We start from the raw sequence: 14,704 nt of genomic DNA, 5'->3' as shown, positions 1-14,704 counted from the left end.
TGAAATGGGCTCCATGCTGACAGGCTGACAGCAGCAAGCCTGATGTGGGGCTCAAACCCACAAACCGTGAGATCATGACCTGAGCTGACATCAGATGCTCAACTGACTGAGCCACCCAGCTGCCCCTGGGAAGGTAGTAAGACTTAATCCCTGACCTCAAGGAAACTGATGGTATAAATTAGTATGGTTTATATGGTAGCTGAAGTCCCTGAACCTCCTTCATCTTAAGAATCACCTGGGGTACTTACTAATAATATGGTGCTCCGGTTATCTATTGCTCATTAGAAAAAAAAAACCTCCAAAATTTAGTGGCTCGAAATACTAACATTTATTTTGCTTGTGAATCTCCAATTTGATGCTTCTGTTAGCATCAGCCAAGGTGGCTCAAAGATGGGGCCCATAGTCCTCTAAAGACTCACTCACTCGCAAGTCAGGTCATTGCTGCTGGCAGTCATCTGGGATCTCAGCTGGGGCCCTGGTCAGAATACCTACACATGGCTTTTCCATGTGGCTGCGTGGCTTAGTTGGCTGGGTGCCAAGGTCAAGCATCCAGAGACAGAGAGAGGGAACAAAGGAAGAAGGGAGACAGGATCAGGAGTTGTGTGGCCTTTTATGACCTGGCCTCAGAAGTTACACAGAATCACTTTTGCCACATTCTCTTCAAGTTGGCCCACATTCAGAGGGACGAGAACTTGACTCTACTTTTCGTTGGGAGGAATGTCAATTTTTGTTTTTAATGTCTATTTTTGAGCGAGAGGAGGGGGAGAGAGGCAGAGAGAGAGAGGGAGACAGAGGAGCTGAAGCAGGCTCTGTGCTGACAGCAGATGGTCTGATGCAGGGCTTGAACTCATGAACCGTGAAATCATGACCTGAACTGAAGTCAAACGCTTAACCAGCTGAGCCACCAGGCGCCCCAGGAATGTCAAAGATATTTTTGGACATGTTTTAAAACTATCCTATATGGCTTCCCTGGCTCCTCCCCTAAAGAGTCTGATTCGATGTGTCTGGGATGGAGCCTAGGAATTTGTGTTTTCAACAAGTATCCCAGGTGAATTTTACTTTCAGGGAGGTTTAGAGAGCACTGGTAGTGAAAGATATTCTATCAGGCTTATGATAGGTTCAAACAAAGGATTGTGGAAACTAACCATGAATAAAGGGAATGGGAAAGCAAGCAGTCTGGCATGGAGAGATACAAAAGGGAGAAGGGACTAGTACGGTTTAGTTTGAGCCGGATGATAGATGGCCTTGAATGCCATACTGAGTTCAGGATTTATTTAGTTAGATAAACAAGGGAAACAATTGAAGGTTTTTGTGTAGAGAGAATGACATGATCAGACTTGTATTTTAGAAAGATGCTTCTGGCAACAGTGTAAAAAGGTAGACTGGAAAGGTGAGAGATTGATAGCATGGAAACAAGTTGTGAGGCTCTCTTGAGAACCCAAGTGAAAGCTATTGAGGGTGGGGGGCAGCAGGAATGGAGAGGAAGGGAAAGAACTGAGACAGTGTTGAGATGTGATTAATGGGAGTTGGAAACTCCCTCTTCTGCAGAGAAACTTCTCCACATTCTTAGCCTTTTCACCCTCCCTAGCCCCACCTCTCTTCAGCTGAACTTGGCTTTCCCTCCACTTGCCTTCTGTCTCTGAGCAGTGGCCGCCTGCTGCTTCTGCACATGCTGGGGCTGGGAGTCAGGGTTGCTGCTGTCCTAAATCTCCACTACTGGTTCCCATCGATTGTTTTTCATTCCTTGTTCTGAAGTTCTAAACCTGTGCTTTGAGGCTCACATCTAACTGTACTGTACTCTTTCTCTATTCCCCTTTCTTGCAGTGGTATGCCAGCCACCTGGCCAAGCTCCCCTCCCCCACTTTGCTGGGGACAGTAGCTTCCAGCTTCATTCTCTCCTCCGTGTTTCTCAGCAACGGTGCTATTGGCATTTTCGATGAGGCAGACCTTCCTTCTGCAGGATGTTCATCCTTCCTCCAAATGCTAGTAGTACCCCCACGACATTGTGACATCCAAAAAAGAAAAAAGAGGTGGAAGGGAAACCTTAGGAAGATTCCCTCACATGTTTCCAGATGTCCCCCAGGACCCATAGTGCCCCCAGTGAAGAATCACTGGTCCACATAAATGACCTGTCTCATACTCTGAACTCATAATTTCTTGACCTTCCCTACTTCTTCAACCGACACATTGTCTCCCATGGCCCTGCATCCAATCCCAACCTTATCTCATGCAGAATCCATCTCTGGAATGTGCATTTTTTAATACCTCTCTGATTGGAGCTTCCTGTGCTAATACTCTTCCGCTCTCTTATTCCCACTGACACTGCTCTCAGGCCAAAGCAGGACGCCCAGGCCGTGGATGTCAGTCTCCTTCTTGGCTTCACTTCCTTCCCTGCCTACCTCAGTTGGTCACTTCAGTGAAACTCTCACCCCTTCTTCAGTTCCTTTCCCAGCCCGTTGTTCTGTCATGGCCTCGCCCAGCCGGTTCTCAAGATAGAGGAACTGGGTCTTTTAGAACTGATGAGAGTTAGGAGGTTGGGAAAAGCAGTTCATCTTAGGGGCCTTCTTAATCTTACAGAGAGAAAGCAAAAAGTCATCTTAGAGGTTACCTTCTCCTAGCATAGCAGGGTGACTGTCTTTTCTCCATGAAGGTTATAAGGGCAAATGGCAATTATGCAAAACTAAATCCTGAACTCATTAACAGAATCGATGTGCCAGGCTTCATGCTAGATTCTTTTTTTTTGTTTAAGTTTATTTATTTATTTTGAGAGAGAGAGAGAGAAAGCAAGTATGAGCCAGGGAGGGGGTGGGGTGGAGAGAGAGGATCCCAAAGCAGGCTCAGTGTGGGAGCCCGAAGTGGGGCTTGATCTCACGAACCACGAGATCGTGACTTGATCCAAATTCAAGAGCTGGACGCTTAACAGACTGAGCCACCCCGATGCCCATGTGTTAAACTAGTTTTGAAGGATGAATAGATTTTATTTGGTAGGCTGAGAGGATGGTGGTGACATTGCAGAGAGCCACAGGAGGTCTAAGGCACAGACGTAGTACAGGGTGTGATGTGCACTTGGGACAAACCAGAGAATCAGCTTGAATCTCTTCTCCAGGTTTCATGCTCAATGGAGACCCTGAATCAACGTTGCTGATCTTGCTCAAGGCTTTTAGGGTTCACTTACTATAGGTTTCCAAAGCAGATTGCAGGACTGTGTTCCACAAAGCATATACTCATCTCTGCTTCCAACACCTGGTGACCTGATTTTCTCTTATTTTGAAACCCCTATTATGGGGTTTGGAATGAACAAATTCTGTACAAGCCTAGTTAAGAGACTGTAGGAAACCTGAGGAGGTTTCTGATCAGAGATTAATATAAAAGTGGCATTTGGAAGCTTAATCTGGCTCATGTTTGTAGAATTAGCTGGGCTTTACTTTCTAACTGCTAACATGTTTTACATTTATTTTTATATAAGAGTAACTTTTTTGGGGTGCCTGGGTGGCTCAATTGGTTGAGCGTCCGACTTCGGCTCAGGACATGATCTCACGGCTTGTGAGTTCGAGCCCCATGTCAGGCTCTGTGCTGACAGCTCAGAGCCTGGAGCCTGCTTTGGATTCTGTGTCCCTCTCTCACTCTGCCCCTCCCTCCCTCCCTCATGCTCTGTCTCTCTCAAGAATAAATTTTTTTAAAGAAAGAAAAAAAACATTAAAAAAATTTAAGAGTGATTTTTCTAGCATAGATCTTAGGTCTCATGAGTACTTTATAGCTCGACTTAATTCTTTTACTGAACCTCTATACTATATACATCATTAAACTTGAGGTAAGGAAGGTCCTATTGATGAGTCGGTTTGAATAGCTAGCTTTGGGGGCGCCTGGGTGGCTCAGTCGGTTGGGCGTCCGACTTCGGCTCAGGTCATGATCTCGCAGTCCGTGAGTTCGAGCCCCGTGTCAGGCTCTGTGCTGACAGCTCAGAGCCTGGAGGCTGTTTCAGATTCTGTGTCTCCCTCTCATTCTGACCTTCCCCCATTCATGCTCTGTCTCTCTCTGTCTCAAAATGAATAAACATTAAAAAAAAATTTAAGAAAAAAAAATGAATAGCTAGCTTTGGTTTACTCACCACTAACTTCAGTGTAACATATCCTTTGCTTGATTAACATATCCTTTGCTTGATTACAATTTGACTTTTTTGGTGGAATTTGGTTTCTTTCCAGAAGACTCCTGTTTGATTCTTACATTTTTGGAAGTAAAGAGAATCTGGCTCATTGGTTTTCAACCCATCTTAATTCAGTTCTTCAGAGGAACCTCAGGGGCCAGGTCTGGGAAGATGGGAAGAACGAAAGGACTGAGCGCGAGACCTTCCACACCAGTCGTACTGCTTTGATCTCTTTTATATGTTAGGTTCTAAATAAGATATCATTTGAGGGCACCTGGGTGGCTCAGTCAGTTAAGCGTCCAACTTTGGCTCAGGTCATGATCTCGTGGTTCGTGGGTTCGAGACCTGCCATCAGGCTCTGTGCTGACAGCTCAGAGCCTGGAACCTGCTTTAGATTCTGCGTCTCCCTCTCTCTCTGCCCCCCACCCCCACTCGCACTCTGTCTCTCTCTCAAAAAAAGAAAAAAGAAAAAGAAAGAAAGAAACATTAAAAAAAGAGATATCACTTGAAGGTAGGATTCTGCAGTGAAAAGAGTTTTAAAACCACCAATCTGGCTAACTTTGCCCCATTCCTCTGACAGACCGGGAACTTGATGGCCAGTGATTATGACTGAGGCTCCCACCCCAGATAGTGGCAAAGCCAAAGCCAGCACACAGATCCCTGAACCCCACCCCCACACTCATCCCTCCCCTCTGTAACACCTCCACCTTCTTATGACTTTACCCTCTCCATAGTCTCAAGAAGGAACCTGGTTCATATTTAGTTTTTCCTTCATTAAGAAAAAATTGACCCTCAGATCTCCCTGGCTACCTTCCTCTTTTTTTTTTTTCTTTTCCTTTTTTGCCCCTCTGTAACATTTTAGTGGTGAAATAGTTCCAGAGGAAAATACATTGCCTGAAACTTGGGAGTTTCCATTTTCTCTTTGCTCTCTTTGAGGGCATGCGAGCAAGAGTCATGGCTCAGGAACTCTGTTCTGGCCTTAGAAAAGTTTGAGGCACTGCTATTACTCCCAAGATAATTCTAGCATCCTCCATCAGCTGCCTGCCCCACCGCTGAGCATTAATGAGCAGTTGCAAGATTAAATTCTGTGTGTGAAGAAGAGGATGGTGGACGACAAGACAGTCTGGGAGGGGGAGAGGGATGAGATTTTAATTATAGAAATGTCACTGCAAATATTTTTTCCCCTCCAGTTTGAATCTTCAAAATGCCTTCCCCCTCCCCTGCCCCTGCAAAATCAGTGACCTTCACATTTTGTGTCAGAATTACACCAGTTGCTCTAAGTGCCTTTGAGGAAAGTCTGAGGCCTGAATCCTGCCCCAACGCTGAATTTAGAAGTGTGGCACCCCAGCGTCTCTTAGCATACCGAGAGTGCAAAATGTAAAAAGTACCACGGCCCTGACTTGGAAGAAAGCAGTGGCATGCGACCTTTCTCCCTGCATATCTAATATTTAGCAAGTACTTCATTCTAAATAAAGGACGGGGATATTTGAGTGGAGTTTCAAAACAAAATTCAAGACAGCCAGCGGCAGATATACCTGTGTCTTTCAGATGCCTCTGTGCTAAAAGGAGAGGACTGAAGATGAAAATTATTCTGGTCTTCTTTCTTTAAGTCTATATTTCCGTTAAGACAGAAAAGGGAAGGGAACCTTTGAGCCTATTTACTCAACTAACCACAGTGCAAATACTTTGCCTTGGAGAACAATTGACTAAGAATAAACCTGTCTGCTGATTGGCTCTGGCTCCCATATATTGTGTTATCACTGTAATATACTGTAGATGATTACCCAGGGGGTGTGGAAACAAGGGCCAAGGCCAATTGTAAGTTCATTTCTATCTATAATCCACTTTTCTCTTGCATTTCCCTTTCTAGGGACTCTCAGACAGACGTATTAGTACAAGTAAGGGGGAAAATATATGCACAAGGACATTCACCAAAGTACTACTTGTAATGGTGGAAAGCTGGAAATAATCCAAATGCACATAAAAGGAGTGTGGGTAAATTAATTATATTTATAATGGAAGAGGATTGCCAGGGTTACAAGAGGCTGCTGTGTTGCTAAACCCAGGTATTGGTAGCCTTGGTATCACATGACCTCTCAGCACTTTGTGCCTCCCACATTTTTCCTTCTCTTGGCTTCTCTGCCAGTTTCCTGGTTGTCTGCTACCTCTCTGTCTATTCCTTGTCATTGTCTCTTATGACCTCTTCATCCCCTTTTGACTGCTAAAATGTTAGTCTCCAGGACCTCTTCTCACAGTGCACACTCTTATAGGTGATATCGTGTATTCCCGTGGCTTTAATACCATCTGTGGACAGACAAGTCCTAAATTTATATTGCTAGTTAGTTAACATGGCTAACGCTGAACTCTTTATCTTCCCCATCCCCAGATTTGCTCCTCCTTCAGAATTCCCCATCCCAGTTAACAGTAATTCCATGAACTCAGCTGCCAAAAACCTGGGACTTGTTCTTGACTGCTTCTTCCCCCTTCCCTCACTACCAGTCCTGTTGATTCTACCTCTGAAATACATCTCAAGCCTACTCACTTTTCTTTCACTCCAGTGTCACCACCCTGGGCCAAGCCAGCATCACCTCTCATTAATGCCACCTCCTTTGTCGGCCCCCCCTAGTCCGTTCTCCACACAGCCTCTAGAGAACCCCTTTATTATTTTTTTTAAGATTATTTAAGGGGCGCCTGAGTGGCTCAGTCGGTTAAGCGTCTGACTTCGGCTCAGGTCATGATCTCACGGCTTGTGAGTTTGAGCCCTGTGTCTGGCTCTATGCTGACAGCTCGGAGCCTGGAGCCTGCTTCGGATTCTGTCTCCCTCTCTCTTTCTGCCCCACCTCTGCTTGCTCTCTGTCTCTCAAAACTGAATAAACATTAAAAATTTTTTAAAAAGTTATTTATTTTCAGAGGGGGGTGGGGAGGGGTAGAAAGAGAGAATCCTGAGCAGGGATTCCCACTGTCAGGGCACAGCCCATTGCAGGGCTCAAACCCACAAACTGTGAGATCATGACCTGAGCTGAAACCAAGAGTTGGACACTTCACAGACTGAGCCACACAGGTGCCCCTGGAGCACTCTTTTAAAAACATGAATTGGATCAGTTGACCATTCCTTGCACCTAGGATTACATTCAAAACGCTCAGCATGGCGCACAAAACCTCTGCCTTCCTGATCCGTTTCTTGCTCTCCCTCTCCCGATGTGCTCCAACAACCCTGGAGTTTTATGTACTTACATACCTGAGGCACCTTGGGGCCTTTGTGTGGGCCATTTTTCTGTGCCTGGAATGCTTTCCTCACCTTGTTTCGCCTGGCCAACTCTTTTGGTCAAACTTCAGATCTCAGTCTAAAGGTCTTGTTCTCAGGAAGGCTTTCCTTCAGACACACAGCATACACATACCCTCCACCACTGCTTTCTCAATTTGGTTCCTTTGTTAGGCTCTTTCATAATTCTGTGTTCTTTTTCTTTAAAGGATTTATTGCAATATGTGTGTGTGTATTATATATGTGTGTGTCTAATGTATATATTTTATGTATACATATACACACATTATATATATACATTATATATATATTCATGTGCTTATGTGTTTAATGTCTAAACTGTTAAGCTGAGAGCAGGAACTATATCTCTTTTGGTTATTTCCTCTTACTACTTTTCTCTAGTGCTTGAGTAAAAATTCAGCTGTTCTAAGATGGAGAAAGGGAGATGCAGAATAGAATGCACAATATTATCCCATGTTTGTTATGTTTAAAAATTTGTATATTTTGGATGTTAATCCCTTATCTGATATGACTTACAAATACTTTCTTTTATTACATGGATTGCCATTTCACTCTGTTCATAGTTTCCTTTGATGCACAGATTTTGTTGAAGTTCAGTTTATCTACTTTTTCTTTTGTTGCCTGTGCTTTTATTACAAGAAATCATTATCAAATTCAACGTCGTGAATCTTGGCCCCTCATTTCTTCTAACGGTTTTATAGTTTTAGCTCCTACCCTTAAGTCTTTAATCCATTTTGACTTGATTTTTATATATGGTATAAGGCAAGGGTCCAACTTTTTTTTTTTTGCATGTGGAGATCCAGTTTCCCAGCATCATTTGTTGAAAAAACTGTCCTTTCCCTATTAGATGGTCTTGGTACCCTTGTTGAAAAGCTCTTGACTACATATGTGAGGGTTTATTTCTGGGCTATATTCCTTTTCTTCTCCCCCCTAACAAAAGTTTTAATGTAGGAAGCAACATGTGAACATTACATTTAGATGGTAAAAGTCACCTTACAATTATATGACATATATGAAGTAATATACTGCTGGCTTAATGGAAAACGTAACAGTTGTGACAGTCATGCTTAATACCTTGGTTAAGTAAAGAGAGAAATGGACAGGGGTGGCACAGATATATGCAAAGATTTCACAGTTCAAATATATTTAGCCCTTCTGAGAAAATGCAGATGGGAAATCTGTGGCAAATATTTCTGTAATAGGGTGACTTCCATCCATTAGTAATCATTGTTCATGCAATTGAAGTAACTGTAATTGTTTTTGACTGGGCTCTATTCCATTCAATTGATCTATATGTCTTTATGCTAGTATCATACTGTTTTGTTGTGTTTGTTTAATTGTGATATGTTATACATAACATATAATTTATCATTTTAACTATTTTTAAATATACAATTCAGTGGCATTGAGAACATTCACATTATCAGGCAACCATCACCATCATCCCTTTTTATAGCTGCATAGTATTCCATTACAGGAATAAATTGTAATTTATTTACCATTCCTCTGCTAATGGAAATTCAGGTTGTTTTCAGTCTTTTGTTATTACAGTTAATGCTCTGACAAATAATCTAATATAAAAGTCATTTTTGCTTGTGTGAGTGTATCTATAGGACAAATTCTGAAACAGAATTGATGGATCACAACATTTGTGCTTTTGTAAAATTGACAAAATGCCACCATAAAAGTTTTATTAATTTACCCCCAGTATATCAGCTTTAAAAAAAAAAATCTTTCCCTACTTCATAGGTTAAAAGTGTTTTAGTGTTGGGGCATCTGGGTGACTCAGTCAGTTAAGTGTCTGGCTCTTGATTTTAGCTTAGGTCATGATCTCCCAGTTCATGAGATTAAACCCCACATCAGGCTCTGCGCTGACAGCCTGGAGCCTGCTTTGGATTCTCTCTGCCTCTCCCCTCCTCACTCTTTCTCTGTCTCAAAATAAATAAATAAACATAAAAAAAAAAGAAACAAAACAGATTAACGTAAGGGAAGGGGGGGGAAGAGAAGAACGGAAAGCAAACTATAAGAGACTCTTAATGATAGAGAGCAAACGGGGTTGCTGGAGGGAAGTGGGTGGGAGTTGGGCTAGATGGTGATGGGTATTGAGGGCGATGGGCACCAGGTGTTGTATGTAAGTGCTGAATCAGTAAATTATACTCCCTGAAACCAAAAAAAAAAAAAAAAAAAAAAAGTAAGTTGGTTTTGGTAGAGGGATGGGCCCTTCCCCATTCTACTTTTTTCGTTTTCTCTCACCTCCTTTTCCTTCTCCAAGTGACTTGTGAATTCAGAAGTTCTACCTTAAGACAGAGAACAAGTGGCCCTTTTCTAGGGTTGGGTTGGTGCTGAGTTCTAGGCATGTAAGCCCAAGGAGAGGCATGGGGTGGGGATATTCTGGGTGATGGTGCTGCCTTCTGTGCTTGACTCAGAGGCCCTGGGGAAGCCAGGTTAAGGTTGTCCTGGGTGGCCTGGGGTTTTGCTGCAACCTAGACATCCCAGCCCATCTTTGCCTTCAAATGGAGAAAACCTAATCCCCTCTGAGAAGCCCTGGGACTTCTGTTGTTTCTCAGGGATCTTCTGATCCAAGTAAGAAAAAATGATGAAAGGGGCACCTGGGTGGCTCAGTCAGTTAAGCGTCTGACTTCAGCTCAGGTCACGATCTCACACTCCATGAGTTCAAGCCCCGCGTCGGGCTCTGTGCTGATGGCTCAGAGCCTGGAGCCTGCTTCAGATTCTGTGTCTCCCCCTCTCTCTGCCCCTCCCCTGCTCATGCTCTGTCTCTTTCTGTCTCAAAAATAAATAAAAACATTTAAAAATTAAAAAAAAGAAAAATGATGAAAGTAATCATAAAATTAAAATAATTAAATTATACATGCTTGTTTATCAAATCTAAAATGCCATCCACTGTAGCCTTGCCACTATTTTATGCATCACTCAGAAAAAAACAAAAACACTGCCAATTAAAAGGACCAGTGCTTGCTTAGCACATAAACGTTTCTCCTCACATATCACCCTTATTCATACCTAAAACAGTAAAAACAGTTTTTCTTTAAGTGCCAAATCACATGTAATTTCTTTAAAGACATTTTCAGTGGCATTTAAAATGTGTGTAATACCATCAACTACATTGAGCTAAAGTGACAATACCAAGAATTTAGATTACACTCACACATGCACAGGCAGTGTGACTAGCTCTCCATCATTTGGCAAGAACTGTAAGATTTCAGAGGCATTAGTGCCCGGGGGAAATGTGCATCCTCGTTCAATGCCATGTTACATCCTTTGGCTAATTGCAAAGTGTTTTTTATGCACGTGATCTCATTTAACCCTCACAGCAACCTTGACAGGAGATCTATAAAGCCATTTTCTAGATAAGGAAACTGAGGTTTACAGAGGTTAAGTGATCACAGTTAATGAGACATCAAAGGGGGATTTAAACCCCAGACTTTCTGCTCTATTTAGTTATTTCCCAGCGTTTGACCTGCTCGCCTTCGACCTGTTAGACCAGACCGGATGACTGTACCAGTGCAGGAAGTGAGGGCTGCTCTGATTCTCTGCTTCTTCTGGTGGAGTTGATTAAAGACACTTGCTGGCAGAAATATGTAGGCAGAAGTGGCTTTCTTAAAGGATAAAAAAGTAAAAACAGGGCACCTGGGTGGCACAATCGGTTGCGCCTCCGACTTCGGCTCAGGTCATGATCTCGCGATTCATGAGTTCGAGCCCTACATTGGGCTTGCTGCTGTCAGTGCAGAGCCCGCTTCAGATCCTCTGTCCTCCTCTCTCTCTGCCCCTGCCCTGCTTGTGCTCTCTCAAAAATAAATAAACATTAAAAAAAAAAAGTAAAAACATTAATTTGAGAACATTCTCTTTCTCCCCCCCCCTCCCCTTCTCTGAAGGTACCAGAAAGCCGCTGAAGAAGCAAACATGGAAAAGAGAAGAAGTGTAAGTATTGAGGAGCCCCAGGGCATGTGGAACTTCTTGATAAAGCCTGCGTGGTCCAGCCACCTGCAGCCTCTGTGGGGCTCGGGCTCCATGTCAGCTGAGCCAGGCAATGGTGCCAGCTGCTCTGATTTGTGAGCCATTTACTCATGAGGACGTGGTTCAGGTGCAGGGAATCTTATTTTTCCGCTGAGGTTCTCCTTTTGAACCCCTTTCTCTTCCCTGAGTTGAGTGAAAGGTAGAAGGCCAAGTGCTTTGCCCGAGGTTAGTAAAATGGCTTACTAATTCTGCTCAAATTAGAATACAGGTTTTCCTAGGTTCCATCCCTTGTTCCAAATCAAACAACCAGAATTTCTGTATTTCTGCATTTAAATGGTAGCAGCTGTGCCGCTGTCGTCATCCTGGGGTTCTTTGTTTAAAGCACACTTCTTGACCCAGTCTAGTTAGCAAGTTTCTTAGCTGCAGGATCCATCAAAGGCTAAAACCTTAGAACAAGCTCTTTTGCTCTCATTCTCTACTCTCCCTGCTGGCTAGCTTCCAGATGGGCTGGAGAATGTATTTCTTTTGAAATCTTACTTGATTTAATCTTGTGAGGAAAAAAAAATCTCACTTATTTGGGTAAGAATTCTTTAATTTGGCTGGCATTACAGAAACATCCTCCTAGCGGTTTTTAGTACCTAACCTATTTAAGTCAGTGCATAACGTGCCCCTGTCAATTTGTTCTCTCGAAGGGGGTAATGTTGACCAGGTCTTTGGCGTAATTTTCCTGTAATTAAAAAATGGGTCCCTTGTGGTCCACTGTAAGCAAAAGCTACCATCATTTCACTCAACTGCTGGTTTCTTTCCTCCTCTCTCTCCCGCCTGTTATTTTTCCCCTTCCTCTTCTCTTCCTTCCTTCTTTCAGTGGTTCATTTAGCAAGTATTCACGGGTCACCTACTAGGTGCCAAGCACTGTTTTAGGCACTATACAGACTACGATTCTTCCGTCATGGAGTTTGTGATAGTGGGAGAGACGGACAATAAAGAAATTTTGTCAGGTGGTGGTTAATGCTAAGAAACAACACAAAGTGGGTAGGAGGGATAGAATGTAGGGTGGTCCAGGAACACCTGTGATGAGGGGACACTGGAGTAGAGATCTGAAGATACGAACCAGGGAGAGGAATGATTAGGGCAGAAGGAAGAGCACATGCAAATGCCCTGAGGCAGGAACTTTGTTGATGTGTTTGAGGAATAGGAAAAGCAAAATCATAGCCACTACGAGGACTAGGGCTTTAACTCTGATCACATGGGGGCCTTCAGAGGGTTTGTATGCAAAGGAGTGATATTATCTGACTTAAATTTTATTCAATGTTTATTTATTTTTGGGACAGAGAGAGACAGAGCATGAACGGGGGAGGGGCAGAGAGAGAGGGAGACACAGAATCGGAAACAGGCTCCAGGCTCCGAGCCATCAGCCCAGAGCCCGACGCGGGGCTCGAACTCACGGACCGCGAGATCGTGACCTGGCTGAAGTCGGACGCTTAACCGACTGCGCCACCCAGGCGCCCCTCTGACTTAAATTTTAAAAAGAGGAGGAAGAAATTCTAGGAACAATGGCAGATGCATGGAGACAAATTATAAAACAATTGCCGTGATTTAGGCAAGAGATGATAATGGACTGGACTGGAGTAGTTATATAGGTGATGAGAAGTGGTCAGGATTTATACTGAAAGTAGAGAAAGAGAAAAATGGCGAATGGCAAAAATAATTTTGGCTCAAACACCTGGAAAAATAACATTAATTGAGTTGAAGAAGTCTGTAGGAAAAGCAGGTTTAGAGAAGGGAAAATGGTAGAAGCTCAGTTTGGGGCATGTTAAATGTGAAATGCTTTAAGACTTCCAAGTAGAGATTTTTTTTTTTAATGTTTATTTATTTTTGAAAGAGAGAGAACAAACGGGGAAGGGGCAGAGAGAACAGGAGAGAGAGAGAGAGAGAGAGAGAGAGAGAGAGAATCCCAAGCAGGCTCCATGTTCAGCGCAGCGCCCAATGTGGGGCTCGATCCCACAACCCTGGGATTGTGACCTGAGCCGAAATCAAGAGTCGGACCCTTAACTGACTGAGCCACCCAGGCGCCCCCTATGTAGAGATGTTATATAAGAACTTGAAACTGGAAGAGATGTGAGCTGGAGATAGGATGTGTGTGTATCAAAGTATCCATGGTATTGAAAGACATGAGATGCATGTGATCACTTAGGGAGTGAAAGGAGATAGAGGGGAGGTCTGAGGACTGAGCTCAAGAGCACTTTGATGTTTCAAGTTGGGAGATAAGGAGGAACCAGCAAAGGAGACTGAGTAGGAGCAGCTGGTAAAACGACAGCAGAAACAAGAGTCTGGGTGCCAGAAGCCAAGTGAAGAAAGTGCTTCTAAAAGTTTTGTTTTGCTTCTGAGAAAGAGAGAGAGCACGGGAGGGGCAGAGAGAGAGAGGGAGAGAGAGAATCCCAAGCAGGCTCTTCACTCTGCAATCCCAATGTGGGGCTCAAACTCACAACCGCGAGATCATGACCTGAGCCAGAATCAAGAGTCGGATGCTTTACCAACTGAGCCACCCAGGTGCTCCAAGAAAGTGCTTCTAAAAGGAGAGTTATCATCAGAGTCAAACACCCAGAAAAAGCTGAGAACTGACTATTGGAGCAACATGAAGGTCATTGGTCACCTTGTGCTGTTTGGGAGGCCTGACTGAAGTAGGTTCAAGACAGGGGGATGATAAAAGTTGATACCACGAGTGTAGACAAACACTTGTGGAGCCTCTCTTAGGTGCCAGGTGCTGAAACACAAAGAGGAATAAGATGTGGTCCTTGCCTTCAAGGGACTATTTAGAGTGTGGAGAATAGAGTTTATAATCCCAGTGCAGTAAGTACCATGTTAGAGAAATACTCATGGTGCTGGGGGAAAGTTTAGGAGAAACTTTTAATCTGGACTATACCATGTCAAGGAAGGCTTCCCAGAAGTGGTGCCTGACTAAGCCCAAAGGATAAATAGGAATTAGTCAAGCAAAGGGGGCAAGGAAATGGCAGAGCAAGTGACACATGCACAGCATGGACACATGAGAACGGGCACATTTGACATTTGAAAAGATAATTGTCACATCCACCAAGATGGAGAGTTCAAGAAAAGAAACAGATTAAAGGGTGAGAGGTAGGGGCGCCTGGGTGGCTCAGTAGGTTAAGCGTCCAACTTCGGCTCAGGTCACGATCTCGCGGTCCGTGAGTTCCAGCCCTGTGTCGGTCTCTGGGCTGGTGGCCCAGAGCCTGGAGCCTGCTTCCCATTCTGTGTCTCCCTCTCTCTCTGCCCCTCCCCTGTTC

General features: G+C 43.8%; 1 protein-coding gene across 5 annotated transcripts in view; it reads left to right on the top strand.

The window, feature by feature from the left end:
• Nucleotides 1-14,704, top strand: part of LIMA1 (LIM domain and actin binding 1) — an 83,320-nt gene that overhangs the window by 28,067 nt on the left and 40,549 nt on the right. For 4 of the 5 annotated variants that reach the window (XM_027036106.2, XM_053226218.1, XM_027036108.2 and 1 more), the window contains one exon: nucleotides 11,321-11,366. The exons of the other annotated variant lie outside the window; for it this stretch is intronic. In XM_027036106.2, coding sequence (XP_026891907.1) covers nucleotides 11,321-11,366 — 46 coding nt within the window. The remainder of the gene's footprint in view (nucleotides 1-11,320; nucleotides 11,367-14,704) is intronic. 5 annotated transcript variants of the gene reach the window in all.

Source organism: Acinonyx jubatus, chromosome B4 (genome assembly GCF_027475565.1).
Source record: "Acinonyx jubatus isolate Ajub_Pintada_27869175 chromosome B4, VMU_Ajub_asm_v1.0, whole genome shotgun sequence".
Lineage (NCBI taxonomy): Eukaryota > Metazoa > Chordata > Mammalia > Carnivora > Felidae > Acinonyx > Acinonyx jubatus.
Note: the sequence above shows the minus strand (reverse complement) of the source record. Positions and strands in the feature narration are given on the sequence as shown.